Source organism: Microcaecilia unicolor, chromosome 5 (assembly GCF_901765095.1).
Source record: "Microcaecilia unicolor chromosome 5, aMicUni1.1, whole genome shotgun sequence".
NCBI lineage: Eukaryota > Metazoa > Chordata > Amphibia > Gymnophiona > Siphonopidae > Microcaecilia > Microcaecilia unicolor.
Window position 1 is genome coordinate 9,067,280 of NC_044035.1, and position 23,362 is coordinate 9,090,641.

Below are 23,362 nucleotides of genomic sequence, written 5' to 3' on the forward strand. Positions count from 1 at the left end.
AGGTTGCCCTTCTTCCTCAGATCGGAAATAAGCAAATGTGGTAGCAGATAGTATATATCAGAGAAACATCAAAAGCATTACTTTGACAGTCTGACAGAGTGGGAGGGTGGGGGTATGCATGGGGACATCAAAGCATTTCATTGATATTCTAACAGAATGGGTGTTGGTAGGTGAGAGGAGGGTAATAAACAGAGAAATACAGCTTTATGGTTTATAATGGGTTAGAAAACCCAGATCCTTATTAAGTCCTGTGTTAAAATATTCAATCATTCTTATTTCAAAGGTCTTACGTTCCTGTATTGTTTTAAAATTACCTTTCAGTATTCTTACTGTGAAATCACTGGTGCCGTGTTCTGGCCTGACTGGCACCGGCTACTTTCATGTGATGTCTGTGCAGATTGAATCTTGTCTTAAGCACTCTTTCCAAACACACAATTCTCTCAATATCAGAAAGAGAGAGAGAAAGACTTGTGTTCCCAGCCTTCTTGGACCACAGCCTTTTGGTCATCTTCCGCTTCTCCCTCCCTCCTTCTCCCTAGAAATCCAAACCGTACCAGTTCTAAAACTGTGCCATCTCTTTCTTTATAATGTCACCAAAATACTATTAACATTTCCGTTTTGAACACACTGCTAAAACCTCTCTGCTCTCTCCATGCTTCCTGCTTAGATGTCTGCAGTCTGCTCCTCACACATCCCCTTGCTGAACCATCTGTTCCACTAGAGACTATTCAAAATTCAGCAGCGCAGATTTCCTTTTTCAAATAACTTCTCAGCTCACTCATTGCATTCTCCCGCATGGAAGTGTGGTCCTACAGCTCCCCATCACCTCTCTTTTTGTTTCCCCTCCTCCCGTACAAACCTTGTTCAGTGGCCAAGCAGCTCTTATCTGTGCCCCTCTCCTCCATTGTGACCCCTGAGTCCACCTGTTCCACTTTGCTGCACCATATGCCTTGAATACCCTTCCTGAGCTGATTCACTGTTCTACCTCTCAGATTCCATATGAACCTCAGCTTAAAAACCCATCTTTTTGAAGCTGCATAAACCCAGGGTAATTGCAGCCTTGTTGAGTTTGACTCTATTTCTGTAATAATTATGTTTTTGGAAGATTCTTTCATCTGTATGCGTTTCCTAAATTGTAACCTTCACAGAGCAGGGCCCTTACAGAATAAAACTTAGGGGCAGATGCACGGACATCCCCGGAAACATCCGTCTTTGTTGAGATCCTTGATAAAAGTTACCGAGTTGAAAATAGCTAACCGCATGGAAATAAGCAGCTCAGTACGGGGGGAAGTCAATTGGTAAACTGCGCATGAGCAGAACAGCCAATCGCTAAGTGTGGCTGCTCTGCATATGCTCAAAACAGCATGTGCTACCCACGGCTTTCATACACCCATACAAGCTGCATGTATGAAAGCTGTGGGTAGCTTTTTTTTTCTCAAACGTTTTTGATGCAAAATCGCCATAGCTGGGGCCAGTGGGAAAGGGGTGATTTTTTTTTTTTTAAAATATATTTAAGCATTTTTTTCAGTGCAAAGTTAGCCGAGGGTGGCCGAGGAGTGCATAAGTACATAAGTAGTGCCATACTGGGAAAGACCAAAGGTCCATCTAGCCCAGCATCCTGTCACCGACAGTGGCCAATCCAGGTCAAGGGCACCTGGCACGCTCCCCAAACGTAAAAACATTCCAGACAAGTTATACCTAAAAATGCAGAATTTTTCCAAGTCCATTTAATAGCGGTCTATGGACTTGTCCTTTAGGAATCTATCTAACCCCTTTTTAAACTCCGTCAAGCTAACCGCCCGTACCACGTTCTCCGGCAACGAATTCCAGAGTCTAATTACACGTTGGGTGAAGAAAAATTTTCTCCGATTCGTTTTAAATTTACCACACTGTAGCTTCAACTCATGCCCTCTAGTCCTAGTATTTTTGGATAGCGTGAACAATCGCTTCACATCCACCCGATCCATTCCACTCATTATTTTATACACTTCTATCATATCTCCCCTCAGCCGTCTCTTCTCCAAGCTGAAAAGCCCTAGCCTTCTCAGCCTCTCTTCGTAGGAAAGTCGTCCCATCCCCACTATCATTTTCGTCGCCCTTCGCTGTACTTTTTCCAATTCTACTATATCTTTTTTGAGATACGGAGACCAGTACTGAACACAATACTCCAGGTGCGGTCGCACCATGGAGCGATACAACGGCATTATAACATCCGCACACCTGGACTCCATACCCTTCCTAATAACACCCAACATTCTATTCGCTTTCCTAGCCGCAGCAGCACACTGAGCAGAAGGTTTCAGCGTATCATCGACGACGACACCCAGATCCCTTTCTTGATCCGTAACTCCTAACGCGGAACCTTGCAAGACGTAGCTATAATTCGGGTTCCTCTTACCCACATGCATCACTTTGCACTTGTCAACATAGCTGCACTTAGCCCCATGCTGCTGCCTTTCACTGTCAGGAGAACGTGGAAGCATGGCCTGTCCTACCCCGAAGTGTGGCTAAGGTCTCGCGTAGCTCTGCATGGTCTGCCAGCCAAGAGAATCCCAGTTCCCAAGACGGGTTATCCCATGGGCCTACATGAAGAACTGCTGCTCCAGACCTCCCGTAAAATTTCCGCCCTGAAGGTAGGCAGGCCCAGGGCTGGCCCATTGTCCTCCCCCCGGGCGTTTTACTTGCTCACAGTGACTTTCCAAACTCGGAAGCAATTCCCGTATGCTGCCCTGCCACTTCTGGCACCCACCTCTTCCCTTTACTGCGACTGCCTGAGCGAAACAGGAAGTTACTTTAGGCGGCCGCAGTAAAGGGAAGAGGCGGGTGCCAGCGGCAGCAGGGCATAGTAAGGGACTCACTGCCGGGCTTGGCAAGTCACCATGACCCGGTAAAATGCCGTGAAGCTGCAGATAGACATTTCTCTGTCCCAGGAGGGCTCACAATCTAAGTTTGTACCTGAGGCAATGGAGGGTTAAGTGACTTGCCCAAGATCACAAGGAGCAGCAGCGGGATTTGAACCGGCCATCTCTGGATTGCAAGACCGGTGCTCTAACCACTAGGCCACTCCTCCACTGCCATCGAAGCCCACTCCAGCTTTGATCCTGATTATGTGCGTAAGGATACACTTACCTGCGAACGTGCTGGTATTCTGTATGTTTAGAAACAGAGAAAATGATGGCAGATAAAGGCCATATGGCCTATCCAGTCTACCCATCCATATAATCTGTTATCTCTCCCTCCCCCTAAGAAATCCCATGCTTTCTTGAATTCAGATACAGTCCTTGTCTCCACTGCCTCCACCGGAAGGTTGTTTCATGCATCCACTGCCATTTCCGTAAAGACGTATTTCCTTAGATTACTTTTGAGTCTACCCCTATTCAACTTCATCTTATGCCGTCTTGTTCCAGAGCTTCCTTTGAGTTGAAAGAGACCTGCCTTCTGTGTATTCACACCACGGAGATATTTAAATGTCTGAATCATGTCTATTCTCTCAACTTTCTTCCAGAAGTTACATATTGAGGTCTACGAGTCTGTCTCCATACAGGGCCGCCGAGAGACTAGGCTGGCCTCCCCGCTCTCAGGCGCCACAGGCCCAAGTCTCCACCCGCCCACCCCCAGCCCCCTTCCGTCCGCTACCGGGCCCCCGGCATTCAAATCGGCAGCGCCTCACCTCCGTATGAAAGCGGCAGATGGCCTCCCTTCAGGCCTTCCGTCACTGTGTCCCGCCCTCATCTGATGTAACTTCCGGTTTCCGCGAGGGCAGGACATAGGGAGGGCCCAAAGGGAGGCAGTGTGCCACTTTCATACGGAGGTGAGCGCTGCCGATTTGAATGCAGGGGGCCCAGTGGCGGACGGAGGGGGGCTGTCGATGGAGCCGAGGGCAGGCAGGTGAGACCGGGAACTTCAGCTGCCGGGCCGCCCTTGAAGGCCCGGGGAATTTTGTCCCCTCTGCCTCCCCCCTCTCAGCGTCCCTGTCTCCATATGCTTTATGATGAAGACCACTGACCATTTTAGTAGCCGCCCTCTTAACTGACTCCATCCTGGTTATATCTTTTTGAAGGTGAGGTGTCCAGAATTGTACAAAGTACTTTAAATAGCCTTGCCAGAGACTTATACAAGGGCACTATCACCCAGTGGCATAGCTACGTTAGGCCACGGGAGCCTGGACCTCCGTAGATTTAGCCCTGGTCTCCCCTGCCGACGACCCCAACCCCCGCCAGCCGAGATCCTCTTCTTCCAGCGCAAGGCTTGGTTCTGTTTCTGAGACTGACGTCCTGCACATACAACGTGCAGGACGTCAGAAACAGAACGAAGCCTTTGCGGGAAGAAGAGGACCTCGGCTGGTGGGGATTGGGGTCCCTCGCCAGCAAAGGTAGTCCACGGTGATGGCGGGGGAGGATTGGCGGCGGGAGGAGGGGTCGAGAGGGTTGTCGGCAGGGGGGTCCAGGGCCAAATCTACGGGGGCCCAGGCCCCACATAGCTACGCCACTGGTCCACACCATCAGGAGTGTCTACCCCATTACAGAATTTAGTATTATCCTCAAAGAGGCAAGTTTTACCCGACAGCCCTTCCATATATGATTGATGCAGGAATGTGTGCACCCAGTGATAAAAAATGACCTTTGTATAGACAAAAACCAACAAGGTAGGGCGGTCTGCCAAATCCAACGTGGAAGAGAAAAAATGCAGACCTTATGGTAAACACGGTCATTATTAGTCAATTAAAAGCTCCCAGAAATTTCAACATAAAATGGCCGACATGGCCACGTTTCGCCAGGATTACAGACTGCATCAGGGGCAGTAGCGATCAGCTGGAGTAAAACTTTGAATCAGCCTGACTGGTGTAGCTGTCGAAACGTGGCAAGTAATACTCTGAGATCAGTCTTTATCTGAAAACACTGTGTATTCAGTAAAAACTTTATCTGAAAACATTTTCAGATCTCCAAGGATTGCTTGCCACATTTCAACGGTTGCACCGACCTGGCTGATTCTGAAGTTTTACTCCAGCTAGTCACTACTGCCCCCGACACAGCCTCTAATTCTGGCGAAACATGACCATGTCGGGTGTTCTATGTTGAAACTTCTAGGAGCTTTTAATTACATAGTAACATAGTAAATGACGGCAGATAAAGACCTGAACGGTCCATCCAGTCTGCCCAGCAAGATAAACTCATTTTACATGTGAATCCTTGCCATTCTCAGGGCACAGACTGTAGAAGTCTGCCCAGCACTGTTCTTGTACTAAAAGTTCTGAGGATTTTGGAATCCTAAAGAGTTACAAGATTCCGGAATCCCAATTAGTAGCAACATTCCATGTAGAACCCCAAAGAGTAACATAGTAAATGATGGCAAATAAAGACCTGTACGGTCCATCCAGTCTGCCCAACAAGATAAACTCATTTTACATGGTATGTGATACTTTATACTGATTTGTCCTTGCCATTCTTAGGGCACAGACCATAGAAGTCTGCCCAGAACTGTTCTTGTACTAAAAGTTCTGAAGCTAACGTCGAAGCCCCTTAAAATTTACACTCCAGTCCATGCCTATCTATTTAGTCACGATCAGGCCACTCCTTCTGGCTGTGAGACAAGTAATGTACAAATTTTTAGAATCCTGAAAAAAAATACAGATACTGTAGCTGGCAATCCTAGCTTCCTGAATCTTTAGCACATCTGAAAGGACCCAAGGCACATGCCTAGTTTACCTATGCCTTAACCTTCTCCGAGTATATTTCATTCATGTTTTCAATGAATGTTAGTGCATCTTCCATATGCAATATTTAATCATGAATACCTCCTACTGGAAACAGAGATTACATCCTCAGTACATACAGCTGAATTCCCAGCAAGATTTTTATCTATTCTATCGTTGTATTTTTATACCGCTTTTTCACTAATATGTATTTAAATTTGTAACCTGTTCTGGACGTTATCGGTAGAGCGGGCTAAGTACATGGACAGATAGATAAATAAATTAAATTAATATTTGGGCCCAAAATGAAAGATCGTGCCTTCCACGAGGTCTACCTCTTGCTTTTCTCTTCCACTTTGTACTGACAGGCCATGTTGGCACACTCCCAGTTCCAGTGGTGCCAGGGTAGGTCAAGGTTAGCGTTTTTACAGCAAATAGTCCGTCCTAAATACAATCCGTTAGCTATAAGGATAGAGGTTGAATATCACTGCTTTATTTATCTCTGTTTCCTTCTATGTATTCAGTGCCACTAATGATTTAAACACCACGGACAGCATTTAAGAGAATAACAGCTGTGAGGTTTAAATGTTGACCCGTGTATGTCTTCTGTATAATTTTGTTTATAAGCAGGAGAAGCGGCAGCAGCAGACCTGAAGAAACAAGCAGTGGATGAAATGATGGAGAGGATCAAAAAAGGAGTTCACCTGCGACCGGTTAATCAGGCGACCCGATTAAAGTCAAAGGTTGGAAGTGACTGACAGAGAAATTCCTCACTTCTAGGATTCGCAGCATGGATTAGCTTTACTCATATTAAAAATCTGTCTACCAGACACGTCAAAAAAATGTCTCTTGTGAGCGTGGTGTCCCTTAGTTTTGCTGCTGTCTTTGGCCATTCCTCGCTCTGTTCATACGCATAGTTGATTGCTTCATGTGGGGTGGGGTAAAGAGGGAGGGAGGTTAAATTTGACAATGCAGGAGGAAGGGGGACTTTTCTCTCCTCCCACTTCAATTGAGGTGGATTATCAGAGGAAGGCATACTTCCCCTTTCCTCCCTCCGTAGGCATGATAACACTCTCTCCTCTTTCCCCCCAACCCACCCCCAATTACCCCAGCCTTTCCTCCTTTCTCCTTCAGCAGAACCCACCTCTCTCTTCCTTGCTCGCTCCCATTTTACCCCAGCTCCCTTCCCCCTCCCACGCAAGTGCCGACCATGTGTAACCGCTCAGTATTTAGATGTAGAAATGGCCGTATTTAGGGGCCAAAATGGCTGACGGCAGCAGCAGGTAGTTATGTGTATTTCATGAAGCTCACTTTTAAGTCGGGTATGCTGGAGATTCTCAAGCTTCAGATGTGTTCCTAATGCTTGTTTCCTCACTTGCATGGTGTCCAAGACAGCTTCCTTCTGAAGTTCATAAGGTGTAATACCTACAAGCAGTTGTGCTAGGAAATTCTTGACGCCCAGTTGAACTGGGAATATTTCTGCAACGTTTTCCTGGTTTCTGATTATATTTCTTCATCCTTGAGGATTTTGCATTTCCCACCAGCGGTGTAGCTACGGGTGGGCACAGGCCCACCCATTCGTGGCTAAGGCCCACCCAGCGGCAGCATCACACTGCTCTCGACCCTTTTTCCTGCATGGCATCCCAGCATCTGCGCTTCTGTCTCTGAACCCCATCCTTCCCTGGTCTACCATACAGGCATCTTCGACGCCTGCAGCAATTCATTCTCGCTCCTTGCGCCAGCCCCGCAGGCTTCCATCTGCCGCGTCCCGTCAGACAGGAAAATAGGCAATGACGTCAGTGAGAATGGGACATGGGTATGTGGCAGATGGAAGCCTGCGGGGCTGGCGCAAGCAGTGAGAATGAATCGCTGCAGGCGCCGAGGATGCCTGTATGGGCCCTGGTGTCTAGTGCACCCCCCACCCATTACCCCTCCCTTCCCCCAACTAAAAAAAAATCCTCTGGTGTCTAGTTTCACCCTTCTCCCCCCCCCCTCCCCCCCCCCCCCCCCCACACACCTGACATGACTTCAAAATTTAAAAAATATAGTTTCTGGTGTTTAGTGGGGACCCCCCCTCCTTTCACCTTTCCCTCGCCCACCACCCTCTCCATGAAAAAATACTTCCTGACATTACTCCTGAGTCTGCCCCCCTTCAACCTCAATTCAATAAGGATTGAATAATTACAATATGTAACATGGAAACGAATGCTAGATGCAAAAAGGTAACAATTTATAGTCATCCATGTATATAATTAGAGTGGAACTGAGAAATTGAATAATTGTACAATTAGGGGTTTAAATTAATTGTGATCACCTGTCAGAAATTGCTTAAACAGAGAGGCTTTAAGGTATTTCCAAAATATCAAATAATTAGGTTCCTATCTGATGAATTTCAGGATGGAATTCCACCATTTGTTACAGAGGTAAGGGAATCCTGATGTAGACTGACAAGTAGATCACGTTTTTGCAACAGGGATACTACTACTACTACTTAACATTTCTAAAGCGCTACCAGGGTTACGCAGCGCTGTACAATTTTAACACAGAAGGACAATCCCTGCTCAAAGAGCTTACAATCTAATGGACAAATGTAGAGTCAGTCAAGTAGGGGTAGTCAATTTGGGGCATTCTCGATGACATGAAAGGTATAAAGATTAGGTGCAGAAAGCAACATTGAAGAGGTGGGCTTTGAGCAGTAATTTGAAGATGGGTAGGGAGGGGGCTTGGCATAAGGGCTCAGGAAGTTTATTCCATGCGTAAGGTGATGCGAAGCAGAATGGGCGGAGCCTGGAATTGGCGGTGGTGGAGAAGGGTGTTGAGAGGAGGGATTTGTCCTGTGAACGGAGGTTTCGGGCGGGAACGTAAGGGGAGATGAGGGTAGAAAGATAGTGAGGGGCTGCAGACTGAGTGCATTTGTAGGTAAGAAGGAGAAGCTTGAACTGTATGCGGTACCTGATCGGAAGCCAATGAAGTGACTTGAGGAGAGGGGTGATATGAGTATATCGGTTCAAGCGGAATATAAGGCGTGCAGCGGAGTTCTGAACTGATTGAAGGGCTGTTGCAAAGGGGGAGATCAGTTAAAGGTTGCATATAATCAGGGGTTAAGCCATATAGAGTTTTGAAATAGTTTGAATGTTATTTGAGTTAGGATTCTTATGTTGTATTCTGGTATTAATCTGTATTGTAATTTTTTTTAACACTGCTAAGGATGGTGGGCTACAAATTTTTTTTAACTAAATGAATTTGTTTTATGTTTTTGTTTTAGACTGAGCCGTCTAAGCCCTCGGAAAGCGCCGTGGAAGAACTGAAAGGTATACTGGTAAGCTCAGTTTCAGCCTCTCTTTGTGCTTTGTACCCAATTGATTAAACTCTTGGAGAAGCAACTCCTGCCCCCCCCCCCCCCCACACACACACACACACGCACCCATGAAATGCTTCATTTATGCACCTTCCACTTCAGGCTCAGGGACAAATGCTCACGTAATGGGGCCTCTGAAGCCTGTTTCACTGACCTAGAGCTAGGGGCAGCCCGACCATTAGGCCACCTGAGGTGGGGGCCTCAAGTCTCACTCTTCAGGAGCGGCATCTCCCCCTTAGCGGTGTTTACCTCGTCACATTCCAAACTTGGCAGCAGCAGCGATTCCCATACGCTACCCTGCCACCAGCACCCGCCTCTTCCCTTTACTGCGGCCGCCTCTCTGATGTAATTTCCTGTTTTGTCAGAGGCTCAGGCAGCCACAACAAAAGGGAAGAGGCGGCTGCCAACAGCAGGGCAGCGTATGGGAATCGCTGCCAGGTTTGAAACGTTTCGAGGTAGATGCTGTGAACGGGCTGGAGGTAGGAAAGGGGGCAGAATCTCGGCATGAGATGAGGAGCGGCAATATGGTCCAGGGGGTGGCATCCTAGCTCCACCTCAGGCGGCATCTTGCTTTGGGCCGCCCCTTCCTAGAGCCTTAAAAGTAATTGGAAGAAAGAGGTTTTACATTTATGCACCAGGCAATAAAGGTAGTTTATTAGTTTATTAAAATTTACCATACTGCTAAAACTGAAATCAGAACGAAGCACTTTACAAATCTAATATGCAGCTTGAAAAGGACTCCATAAATTCTAGGAAAGTGAACACAAGCACTACTCCTCTGGGAGGAGTGGCCTAGTGGTTAGGGTGGTGGACTCTGGTCCTGAGGAACTGAGTTCAATTCCCACTTCAGGCACAGGCAGCTCCTTGTGACTCTGGGCAAGTCACTAAACCCTCCATTGCCCCATGTAAGCCGCATTGAGCCTGCCATGAGTGAGAAAGTGCAGGGTACAAATGTAACAAAAATAAAATAGATACTATTGGAGATTCTACATGGAATGTTGCTACTGTTGGAGATTCTACATGGGATGTTGCTACTATTGGAGGTTCTACATGGAATGTTGCTACTATTGAAGGTTCTACATGGAATGTTGCTACTATTGGAGATTCTACATGGGATGTTGCTACTATTGGAGGTTCTACATGGAATGTTGCTACTATTGGAGATTCTACATGGAATGTTGCTATTCCACTGGCAACATTCCATGTAGAAGGCTGCGCAGGCTTCTGTTTCTGTGAGTCTGACGTCCTGCACATACGTACGTGCAGGACGTCAGACTCACAGAAGCAGAAGCCTGCGCGGCCACATTGGTGATCTGCAAGGGCCGACTTCTACATGGAATGTTGCTAGTGGAATAGCAACATTCCATGTAGAATCTCAAATAGTAGTAACAGTGGAGGAGTGGCCTAGTGGTTAGGGTGGTGGACTTTGGTCCTGGGGAACTGAGGAACTGAGTTTGATTCCCACTTCAGACACAGGCAGCTCCTTGTGACTCTGGGCAAGTCACTTAACCCTCCATTGCCCCATGTAAGCCGCATTGAGCCTGCCATGAGTGGGAAAGCGCAGGGTACAAATGTAACAAAAATAAAATAGATACTATTGGAGATTCTACATGGGATGTTGCTACTATTGGAGGTTCTACATGGAATGTTGCTACTGTTGGAGATTCTACATGGGATGTTGCTACTATTGGAGGTTCTACATGGAATGTTGCTATTCCACTAGCAACATTCCATGTAGAAGGCTGCGCAGGCTTCTGTTTCTGTGAGTCTGACGTCCTGCAGGACGTCAGACTCACAGAAGCAGAAGCCTGCGCGGCCACATTGGTGATCTGCAAGGGCCGACTTCTACATGGAAAAATAGCAACATTCCATGTAGAATCTCAAATAGTAGCAACAGTGGAGGAGTGGCCTAGTGGTTAGGGTGGTGGACTTTGGTCCTGGGGAACTGAGTTCGATTCCCACTTCAAGCACAGGCAGCTCCTTGTGACTCTGGGCAAGTCACTTAACCCTCCATTGCCCCATGTAAGCCGCATTGAGCCTGCCATGAGTGGGAAAGCGCAGGGTACAAATGTAACAAAAAAAAAAAAGAGATGAGTGAAAAGGAAGAAAAGGCTAGAGCAGTGGTTCCTAGCCCTGATCCTGGAAGCACTCCAGCAAGTCAGGATTTCATGATCTCCACAATGAATATTCATGAGATAGATTTGCATGAGGTGGAGGCTCTCGTGAATGTTTATGGTGGGATATCCTGAAAACCTGACTGGCTGGGGGTGCTTCTAGGACCGGGTTTGGGAACCACTGGGCTAGAGTGCAGTGACTCAGTGTCAGACAGTTCTAGAAGTCAGGAACCCCAAAGGCTTCTTTAAATAGCTGCCACGTTTTAAGGTCAACCTTGAAACTTTTAAGCGAAGAACTGGCACGTAGGGAAAGCGGTAAGTTTTATTCCAAGTGAAAGGGGCCAGAAAATAAAAAGCCGAAAGTCACGTGGAATAGTAATGGGTGGCTTTTGGATTTGGCAGCATGAGACGGTGGTGGTCATTTAAAGATCGTAAAACTCTATTGGGGCAGTATGGTATATTGAGGTTAGACAAATACTCGTAAACTCTGGTAGAAGGTTAGAATAACAGAGGCAGTGCTTGACTTGATATAAGTTAACATCCCTCTCTGGAAAAAAGGCAGTTCCGAGCCATGGTTGTGCAGAATACAGGTTCTCCCTCCCTCTCACTCACACAGGCTTGCGTCACAAGATCCTTGGTTTGACAGGTTTTCTAAATCAGAAAATGCCTTGTCCTTGAATCCTGGGGAGGCAGGCTTTCATCACTGGAATGGGGCCGTATATTGCTTATCCTATTCCTCCTGCTGAAAGCGTCATGTAGTTGGTGACTTGGGCACCCCGATATAATAGCCCTGACAAAACAGCCTGGTAACAAAATAGCCCTTGATAAAATGGCCCCTCCCACAAAATAGCCCCTAGACAAATTAGCCTCCTTAACATAATAGCCCCCTAGAAAAAAAATGCAATGCCATATTCTGGGCAGCCTGTATTGTGGGCAGGCCGTTTTGACAGTGGCTGTTATGTCAGGATCTTTTTTTTGTTTGGAGCTTTTTTTGTCAGGGCTATTTTGACCGGGTACCGGCGACTTGACCCCGGTGCCTCCCAGAACCAGGACATTCCATAACCAACCATGTCTTTGGCTCCTTCGTTGCAACAATAGAGTCCAGAGCGCAGCTCATTAGCCAATGCTTCATTTTAACCTTCCCCAGGTTGGGAAGAATATTGCATTTCCTCCCTCTTCACCACCACCTCCGCTGTGCTGCAGATTTCACGCTTACAGCGAGGAGGAGGCCCAGCAGCTATCCATCAGGTTTCACAACATTTCCTATTTATTTGGGTTTTAATCTCAGAACCTGCTGCTCAGCATGGTTGGAGATCGGATGCTGGACTGAATGAACATTTTGGGCTCTTGTGAAAGGTTAAATTTGCAACTGACCTTTCTTTTGGGTCAACTGTATTCCAGCAAACACTGAGCACATCTAGCAGCGAAAGGAGGCTGAAGTGCCTGGATACCACAGACAATGAGACAGAGCTGGAAAGAATTTTACGCCGAAGGAAGGTGACAGCAGAGCAGGACAGTACTAGTAAGTTACTTTGAATTCGTGTGTCGGCCGTTGCAGATGTTATCCTAACCAGTATCTCATCACCTGTAAAAGTTCAAATGTGTTTGTTCTTAGTCCGAAATCATCATTTGCTTGTTCTTAGCAGTGAAAACACCGATTGAGATGTTAGCTTGACATTTATTCCTCTTGATTTGAACACCATGGCTTTGCCAAGTACTTGTGACCTGGAATGGCCACTGTTGAAAACAGGATGCTGGGCTTGATGGACCTTCGGTCTGTCCGAGTATGCAAATACTTATGTACTTGGGATTCTGAATGGAATCTTGTGACTCTTTGGGGTTCTACATGGAATGTTGCTACACTTTGAAATTCTGCATGGAATCTTGTTATTCTTTAGAATTCTAGAATCTTGCTACTCTTTGGGGTTCTGCTTGGAATGTTGCTACTATTTGGGTTTCTGCCAGGTACTTGTGACATGGATTGGCCACTGTTGGAGAAACAGGATAGTGGGCTTGATGGACCTTTGGTCTGTCCCAGTATGGCAATGCTTATGTTCTTATAATATTTTTGAATAGCTGGTTGGAAGTTTGCAGATTAGAGTCTGGTGTGCCTTTGTTATTTATATGTTCACTTGCAAAAGTCAGGAATACTGATACATCTCTTGTATACTGCTGTATCCCCATTTCTCAGTCCAATACGGTTCACAACAATTGCACAGAAGTACATCATCACAGAAGTAGCATAAGTTTCCGCCAATATCTCATACAATTAAAAACCATATTTAAGCTTTGGCGAATAGTGTTTTAGCGGCCCATTGGAAGCAAGACTGGAGACCAACACTAGCTCGCTGGTTTTTGAAAATAAAACTTTTGCGGAATCTGGAGAAATTAACGGACCGCATACTGGGGTGATATGATTCCACTGCTGAAGAATGGGTGCATCTGGATCTGTTACTGAGGGGTACTTGAGGAGGAGGGGAGGCCAAGGGTTAGTTGGAGACTTAACTGGGAGGAGATGAGTACTCTGAAGAAATCACGGAGTGCTCAGAATCTGGTGCAGCAATAAAGAGGGGGTGAGGTTGGGGAGGGTTCGCTGGGGTAAGGTTCTTTAATTGGAAGATACTAAAGTGTTTACAATTTGTTTGGTGGTGCATAATTTTTACGTTTATCATGTCTTCATAAACTTTCAATAAAAATTTAATGTTCAAAAAAAAACTTCATTTAAAAATAATCATCATCAAATAAAAAAGTCTTAAGCTTTTTATGCAAAGCAAAATAGCTCAACTCTAGTCTAATGTCCAAAGGTATAAGATTCCATTTGGACATCGCAAAGGAAGAAAAGATAGAACCAGCCATCTTAGAAAATCTCACCACTCTAGTACTTAGAGAGTGAAGAACCTTCAGGACCTTAACCTGGAGGTAGATCTAGAGAGAGGTGGACTGATTAAGTTGGTCACTGGCTCTGATATAAGGCCATAAATAGCTACAAAAATCATACAAATAGTAGACTTAACAATATTCTCTTGCGAACCGAAAGCCAATGCAATTTGCTCATATAGGGAAAAATACTATAAAAAGTTTTAAAGCCTAAAAATCAGTCTAGCTCAGGTATTTTGAATAAGCTGAAGCTTCCTAACCAGTTTTGCAGAAAGACCTGAATAAAGAACATTACAATAATCAATTTGTGTCAATTCTAACATCTGAGCTAAAAGCTGATTGATGAAAGAATGATCTTACCAATCTCAATTGTCTCAGCTTGAACATTGCTTTTTTTTCCAAAGCAAGCTTAACCATGAATCAAGGGCCACCCCTAAAACCTTAGATTTATCTTCAGCTGGACAGTATATGTCGTTGTAACAGTTCCAGGGCTTCTAAACCAAAAAACCTTGGTTTTACTTAAATTCAGTTTCTGCATATTTCTCAAGGCCCAATCCTGGACCCTGTCTGTGCAAGACGATACCTTGGCAATAGTATCTTTCAACTCATTAGTATATTGTCTGCATAGGACGGCAATAACTCATCATATTCCAGTTCACGTTTTCCCAAGGAAGCTATATAAAGATTGAATGATAGTGTTGACAAGAGAGAACCTTGTGGAACACCACAATTCGGAAACCAGGATTTAGAGCAAGAGTTATTCTTACGGACACAATAACTGTGATGAGATAGGAACTCATGGAACCATTTAAAGACAGGTTCTGTAATGCCCACAGCACTCAAGCTTTTCCGACAGCAAGACATGATCCTCTACATCAAATGCAGCAGATATGTCAAATTGGAGCAGTACAGACTGTTTTCCTAAGCTTAATTACTATTTAACATAGGAAGTAAGAACCAATGAAAGCGTTTCAGTACTGTTACTTGGTCTGAAACCCAACTGAGAAAAGTGTAAACATTGAAACCTATCCAAATATTCTGCAAACAATTGTCTAATATAAGATTTAGCAAGTTTTGTAAAAAGTGGAATACTAGCCACTGGGCAATAATTAAGATGGTAAGGAAATAGCCAGATCATAGGAGCGCACTGAATTTTGACTATTCCTACAAACATTTCTGCCACTGTATTCAAGCACTCCCACATTCCTTTTCATAAGTACATAAGTAATGCCATACTGGGACAAGACCAAAGGTCCATCGAGCCCAGCATCCTGTCCCCGATAGCGGTCAATCCAGGTCAAGGGCACCTGGCAAGCTACCCAAACGTACAAATATTTTATATGTTATTTCCGAAATTGTGGATTTTTCCCAAGTCCATTTAGTAGCTGTCTATGGACTTGTCCTTTAGGAAACCGTCCAACCCCTTTTTAAACTCTGCCAAGCTAACCGCCTTCACTACGTTCTCCGGCAATGAATTCCAGAGTTTAATTATGTGTTGGGTGAAGAAACATTTTCTCCTATTTGTTTTAAATGTACTACACTGTAGTTTCATCGCATGCCCCCTAGTCCTAGTATTTTTGGAAAGCGTGAACAGACGCTTCACATCCACCTGTTCCACTCCACTCATTATTTTATATACCTCTATCATGTCTCCCCTCAGCCGTCTCTTCTCCAAGCTGAAATCCCTAGCCTCCTTAGTCTTTCTTCTGTAAGCAATTAGTAATGAGACTTCTACATACAGTCAACTGGAGCACGATTTGAAGTAGCAATCTGGAGGTGAAAGAGTCTTTGTGCCCTTCCCAGGACACGGCCACCACACCTTTATCCAAATGTCTCATCCCTTCCATAGAAAAATGGCAGAGCGTCTAGAAACGTTTGTGAAACCTATCCACTGCCCATTGACTTGCATGACTTTGTGGAAAGGATCAACTTTTGGAACATTCTTTGACGAGCAAATACTGGAAGCAGTAGATTTGGGTAAATAAAGCAGTTAAAGTTGTCACAACTAGCTGTGTTTAAATATGATATCCTGCAGTGAAGTTTCAACATTTGGAAAAGAAGACGGTTGGCACAGGATGGGTAACAGATGTGTTGTGTACAGTCAGACGTAGAACATAAGAATAGCCATACTGGGTCAGACCAATGGTCCATCTAGCCCAGTAGCCTGCTTCCAACAGTGGCCAATCCAGGTCACAAATACCCGGCAAGATCCCCAAAATGTACAAAACATTTTATACTGCTTATCCCAGAAATAGTGGATTTTCCCCAAGTCCATTTAATAACGATATATGGACTTTTCCTTTAGGAAGCCGTCCAAACCTTTTTAAAACTCCGCTAAGCTAACCGCCTTATCACATTCTCTGGCAACAAGTTCCAGAGTTTAATTACACGTTGAGTGAAGAAAAAATTTCTCTGATTCGTTTTAAATTTACTACATTGTACCTAGTATTTTTGGAAAGCGTGAACAGACGCTTCACATCTACCCGTTCAACTCCACTCGTTATTTTATAGACCTCTATCATATCTCCCCTCAGCCGCCTTTTCTCCAAGCTGAAGAGCCCTAGCCGCTGTAGCCTTTCCTCATAGGGAAGTCGTCCCATCCCCTTTTTTCATTTTCGTCGCCCTTCTCTGCACCTTTTCTAATTCCACTATATCTTTTTTGAGATTCGGCGACCAGAATTGAACACAATATTCGAGGTGCGGTCGCACCATGGAGCGATACAAAGGCATTATAACATCCTCATTTTTGTTTTCCATTCCTTTCCTAATAATACCTAACATTCTATTTGCTTTCTTAGCCGCAGCAGCACACTGAGCAGAAGGTTTCAACGTATCATCAACGACGACACCTAGATCCCTTTCTTGGTCCGTGACTCCTAACATGGAACCTTGCATGACATAGCTATAATTCGGGTTGTGTTGTGTACAGTCAGACGTAGAACTATACTGAGTCAGACCAATGGTCCATCTAGCCCGGTATCCTGCTTCCAGCAGAGGCCAGTCCAGGTCACAAGTACCTGGCAGAAACCCAATTAGTAGCAACATTCCATGCTACCAACCCCAGGGATAAGCAGTAGCTTACTAATGGTTTATGGACTTTCCACCAGGAATGTGTTCAAATCTTTAATTAAACCCAGCTACATGAACCTGCTTTTACCACATCCTCCAGGACAGAATTCCAGACCCTAAGCATTTGTTTAGTGAAATATTATTTTATCCTCTTTAAATGTACTACTTAGTCACTTTGGGGTGAAAATTCAAAAGGGTTTAGCTGGGCACGAGAGGCTGCTGCCCATTTAAACCTCGCTGAGCTGGCCAGCTGCTAATATTCAGTGGTATTTAAACCGGGTAATGGCAACTGAGTAACACTGCTTATGTAGGGGTGGGTCCAGGAGGCGGAGTTAGGGCGGAGCAGCAACTTAGCCAGCGAGGAGGAGATCCTAAAGTTAGACGCCAGTTATAGAATAGGCTCAGTTTGTTACAAGAAATGATTTATTTTGGGGAAAATAGATCTAGAGCAACTCGCCACTGTTTATAATTTAAGAGCAGGTGCTGTATTTATAAGCTTTAGGATATTAATTTCTCCACCAATCACCAAAGGTGATAATTGCAATAAATTAAATAAATTAAATATATATAGCTTCAATATACTCAGAACACAAAGAGACCGTATTTTTAGCTTCAAAAAGGTTGATTTAATATACAATTGCACATGAGAGGTAGGTTTTAAGAGATCTTTACAGGTAATCTGTGCTTAAAATAGAACAAAGTAGCAGGTAGGTTAACTTACAAGTCCTTGTTACAAGCATGCTGTGGTCCAGCTGATTGATGAGCACATGTTTCAGGAGCAAGGCATCAGCGGACCCCAAAGAGAGCAACAGGTCCCAAGAGGAGGCAGGTTCCAAGACAGGCAGGTCCCAAGAGGGCTTCTGCAGTGAATGGATCTGAGTTGCTTGCAGTTGAAGAGAATCTGACTCTTGGGAAACAGCTTGTCCTTTTATATCTTGCAAGCTGCAGGAGGATATGCCATGTGGATCTTTGTCCTGGTTTCCACACGACCCTTGGGCATTTGCAAAGCATTGTGGTATCTTGGTCTCATGTCTGCACACGACCCCTGAGTCCTGGTCTCATGTCTTATGACATCACGAGACTTGCTGTCTGGATGGTCTTTTGATGTCCTGCTCAGTCTCTGGGGCAGATACACATTACAAGTCCTTCCTTTCTGCACATGTCTGAAAGCTGATGGGAGGGGCAGGTATACCTTTGACAAGCAAATGTCCTGTTTATGGTTTCCCCTCTGAAGTCTTTGTTTTCAATGGGGTATTTCACACCTTTCCCCACCTGCTTGTCTCCTTGCATCCTCTGGTTAGGTCCAATCTTTGTTGTGTTGATCAGAGGAATAGAGTCAATTTAAAACTTTAAAGCAGTCTTAACTCTTTTGTTTAAGGAATGAGAAACGGCAAGGTGAGGTCCCTGCCACTGCAGCAGTACCTTTGTCTTGTAAATATTCCCCAAAGGGAGAGGGAAGAGGGCTTTTGGAATGAGACTATTTTCTCTGCTGCAGTGTCAAATATATATATATTTAAAAGCTGCACAAATATATTGGTGTATATATATGTATCTGATCCAACACAACATCATACTACACATTTAATTCTGATGATTGGCTTATACCATAACAAGTTGATATTTCAGCATGTAAATCTATGTGCATCCATTTACACCAAGGAAAACATGGCGTAAATTTCAGTGTGCAGATTTAGGCGCACCGGGCCATATTCTATAACTAGGCGCCTACGTTTTGAAACGCCCATAACCACGCCCCTTTTTGCCTGCACGCATTAGAAGTTTGGCACATGTTGTTACAAAATATGCTTAGCGAGTTGTGTGCCTAAATTCTTCAGAAAATCACTAAAAACTCATCTGTTCAAAAAGGCACCTCCTTCTGACCCAACGTAAATGAGTGATTCCTTCGACACAACTTGACTAAAGATCGTAACTCCTCAGCTAAACGAATCTTTTATGTGGCTATACCACAGGTTCCTTTTCTACCACAACCTAACTCTGTAACTGTTTTACACCGGAGCCTGTAAACACCTCTCCGGCGCTATGTAAGCCACATTGAGCCTGCAAATAGGTGGGAAAATGTGGGATACAAATGTAACAAAATAAATAAATAAAAATAAAATAAAAATCGGTGCCAGTTAGTGCTCGTTATTGCTTGTTAAGTGCTGTTATCAGCGCTCATTAACCAGTTAAGCTTGTTAAAATTGCACTGATTGTTATAGAATCTGTGCTGATTTCAGCTCTGATCTCTTGGCAAGCTGTATAGAATCCGGGGGTTAGCGGTGTTATTCAGTCCGCTTACCAGCTAAGTAAGCGTATAATGTTTAAGACAGTAAAACAGCTGTCCAAACTTTATCGTCAAATTAACTGGGCAGCGGTATGAATATCAGCTGAAGCCCGGTTAACCTTCGGGTCTGCGGACATACTCGGATATTTAACGCTGGGAGCTGCGTATGCCCATGGCGTTGAATACCAGGGGTTAAGTTAGCCTGCAGCTGAAAGTGGCTTATGAGCTGCTTATGGACCGAATATTTTCATATTATCCTCTTCGTCTCGCTTGGCAGATGTATTTCCCCAGATTCTGTATAACGCAGCGTATGTTACGCTTGCAAATCCGGTTGTATTCTGGATTTACGCTAATTGGTTAACCAGCCAATCACTGATAATTGCCACTTAAGCAATTATCAACATTAATTGGAATTAATTAGAATTTACATGCAGAACTGTCTAAGCGTTTTTTGTGACGTGATGCTTGTAACTTCTAAGCAGAATAGTTGAAAAGGGGGTGTGGCCATGGAGGGGGCATGGCCACGGACAGGTCATAGGTGTTTCTCAAATTTATGCGCATTGGTACAGAATACACCCGGTCCGTGCCTAATTTAGGCGTTCGGGATTTACACCAAGTTTTACTGGGTAGAACTGCCCACAACTAAATTTAGTTGCATGGGTGGGCACTTGGCATCCTATATAATAATTTGCACCTCCGTCTGGATGCCTGGGTTTGTAACACAGTTCCCATTGGTCCGCCCTGGGGATGATGTCACAGGGCGGACCAATGGGAAGTGAGAGGGAAGGGAACCCAGCAGCAGCCACCGGAGGTCAGTAAACAATCACACCCCCCCCCCCCCCCCCCCCGAGTTCCATTATCTCCCTCCCACCCTCCCCTTCACTCTTGCTGGCGCTGCAGGAGGTAAACAGTTTTTAACGACAACCAGCACTTACGACCGGAGGGAGGGGGAGGAGAGGGAGAAAGAGGGGCAGGAAGGGTGAGGGGTGGGGCGGGGGAAGAGGAGGGGAAGGGAGAGGGGGTGGGGCGAGGTGGGAGGGGAGGAGGGGGGAGGGAGGGGGACCCTGGAACCTTGCTAGTGCCTGTTTCCTTTCTGTTGGAAACGGGCCTCTTTTACTAGTATTCTATAAACTGCATGGAAATTTAGGCCTGTTCTGTGAAGTATGCCTAAATTTAGGCGTACTTTAGAGAATACACCTAGGCAGATTTTTCAGGTGTCGTATATAGAATGTAGCCTATTGTGTCTTTTGCCGTGCTTCTCATCAGACTGTGAACATATATGTATTTTGCTTTCCAGGCCCTGCTGGAGTATTGGCCACCGCCGAGTCCAGATCCATGCCAGTCCTGAGGTCTGTGTCCAGAGCAGCATTGAACCAGAAACCGATGGAAGCAGAATTTAATATTGCAGCTACCCCGAGATCTGAATCGGGCAGTAAACTGCAGATGAGAGGTAAGGCACAGAGATCCAGGCCTACGCTGCAGTAAGTAGTCGGTCATAGATTTAAAGTCTCAGCGCTTCCTACTTGTCAGAAAAAAATATTGCACCTGAAATGAGGGGGTAATTAAGGCATTTGCCCCATCAGCCTCTAAAACAACAGGGGCATTAAGACGAGGCAGTTTACTGGCTTGTCTTGACCTTCACCTGAGCATTTTTCTTCCTCTGTTTTGCCTTCCAGTTATGGGTTCTAAATGTGGTGATTAGGGGGTGAATATTCAAAGGGGAAGAGGATCCAGCCCGCTTAATCTCCGATGAGCTGGCTGTAGCGGCGTAGCAAGGGCAGGGCGGTGGGGGTGGTCCGCCCCAGGGTACGCCGCTGAAGGGGTGCAGAGAGCAGCCGCACAACCTGTCGGCTCCGCTGATTCCCTGCTCCCTCTGCCTGGAACAGGAGCCTAGCAGCCAAGAATGCACCTTGGGGGGGGGGGGGGGTGTGATGCTCTGGGAGGGGGGTGTCGTGCTGCACCCGGGGGGGGGGGGTTGTCGCGTTGGGAAGGGGGGGTGTCGTGCTGCACCCGGGGGGGGGCGCATCGGCGATCCGCCCCGGGTGGCAGCCAACCTAGGAACGTCACTGGCTGGCTGGCCACCAGTAGTCACTGGCACTTAACTGGGTCGTGCTGCTAAAATATCTCTGCCAATCGGCTGTCCCTTAACCAAATAGGGACACTCAGGGCCGGAGTTGCAACGTAGCCATTGGCAATATTCGGTCCACTAACCAGTTAAGTAAGACATAAGCATCACCACACTGGGTCAGACCAAAGGTCCATCTAGCCCAGCATCCTGTCTCCGACAGTGGCCAATCCAGGTCACAATCACCCGACAAGATCCACGGAGCAAAGCATTTTGTACTGCTTGTCCCAGGAATAGTGGATTTTCCCCTATGTCCATTTAATAACATTCTATGGCCTTTCCTTCAGGAAGCCGTCCAAACCTTTCTTAAACTCTGCTAAGCTAACCGCCTTAACCACATTCTCCGGCAACGAATTCCAGAGTCGAATTACGCGCTGAGTAAAGAAGATTTTCTCTTATTTGTTTTAAACTTACTGCACTCCAGCTTCATCGCATGCCCCCTTGTCCTAGTATTTTTGGAAAGCGGTAAACAGACGCTCCATATCTATCTTTTCCACTCCACTCATTATTTTTCCAACGAACTGCTGTAACCCAGATATTCCAATACTGGGAACCATGCATGCCCTGGCATTGAATTTTCTGGTTAGCTCAGCCTGTGGCTCGTGAGCGGCTTACAAATCGCCCGTAGACTTGACCATCGGAGCCTAGATGATGGTGTTGTGAAGTGACGGCAGCTCTACAGCCACTGAATTTTAGCCTGAGCTGATCTGAGAATGAAAATGCTGAGGTTGATATTGAACACAAGGTCCCCTTTGCCCTGGTTAGCCCAGCATTGCCTCTCAGCTACTGAGATAGCCCGGTACAAGAAATACTGTCTGCATTTACGCTCGAGGCTACTCACCTTTTGAGCCTTGTATTAAGACGTGTTTTAAACTAATCCTGTCTTTCGAAAAACGATTTGCTGCTTTTGCACCGTTGAGCAGAGAAGGCTTCAACCAGAATCTGACCATTTCATTTCCTGTACTAGACACTTATAAATTCCATTCCCAGAATAAAAATGAACACAAACCAAAACAAATCAAATGCCTTGTTATCATATCTCCCCCCTCTGGCTACCACAACCCAGAAACCGCCCCACAAACATTTCCCATTCTCAATACTGCTGACTATCCCCCCCCCCCCCCCTCCAGACCACCCCCCCCCCCAAAAAAAACAAAAAATTACACAGAACTCCCCATTCGCACTCCCTGTCTTGCCTAACTCTTACACCCAACAGCATTGTGGTATTGCCGATTTCCTAACCATTAACTCAGGAACAGCCAAGATTTCACTGTTTTCTTGGAATATGAGTAATTCACTTCTGCTCTTGTAACTTCAGGCTATTCCTCGGCATTATGGCAACTGTGGAATCAGAATTCGTTTCATTTCTCCACCTACGGCAGGCCTGCAGACTACAATATGCTTTTGAGGTTCTCTGGTTTCCATTCCTTATTCTCTTAGGGGTTTTGTTTCTAAATGGGTTAAGTTTGGCGCATGCTGTGACAGAAAAGAACCTTGCTCCTAAGCCGGGGTATGTGGAGTATGATCTCAGGCCTTCAAATTTACTGCTACATTTGCCGTCGTACTTGTGTCGTACAAAAAAGAGCTTCCCTGGAGTTCATTTAGATGTTAAATATGTAGGCAACCCATCTAAGTGTGGCTAGAAATTCTTTTTGTGACACCCAAAGCAATCTTTCTGCTTATTTTCTTGGTCTCAGACTGTATTTCTTAGTACTTTGCGATCTTCTGTCCAGGGCCACCGAGAGACTGAACCAGTCCTGGCGGCCAGGGCCACCGCCGCCGGGCCCAGGGCTGCTTGCCATCCTTCCCCCACAAACCCTCCCACCCCCCCCCCCCCCCCCCC

The 23,362-nt window shown here is 45.6% G+C and overlaps 1 protein-coding gene across 1 annotated transcript in view; it reads left to right on the forward strand.

Annotated features, from left to right (window-relative positions):
- LOC115471039 (shootin-1-like) overlaps positions 1–23,162 on the forward strand; it is a 162,012-nt gene extending 138,850 nt beyond the window's left edge. Inside the window, exons 13-17 of the mRNA XM_030204707.1 lie at positions 6,323–6,435; positions 8,958–9,011; positions 12,566–12,686; positions 20,692–20,844; positions 22,960–23,162. Of these exons, the coding sequence (XP_030060567.1) occupies positions 6,323–6,435; positions 8,958–9,011; positions 12,566–12,686; positions 20,692–20,844; positions 22,960–23,162 (644 nt within the window). The remainder of the gene's footprint in view (positions 1–6,322; positions 6,436–8,957; positions 9,012–12,565; positions 12,687–20,691; positions 20,845–22,959) is intronic.
- Positions 23,163–23,362: the final 200 nt, after the last annotated feature.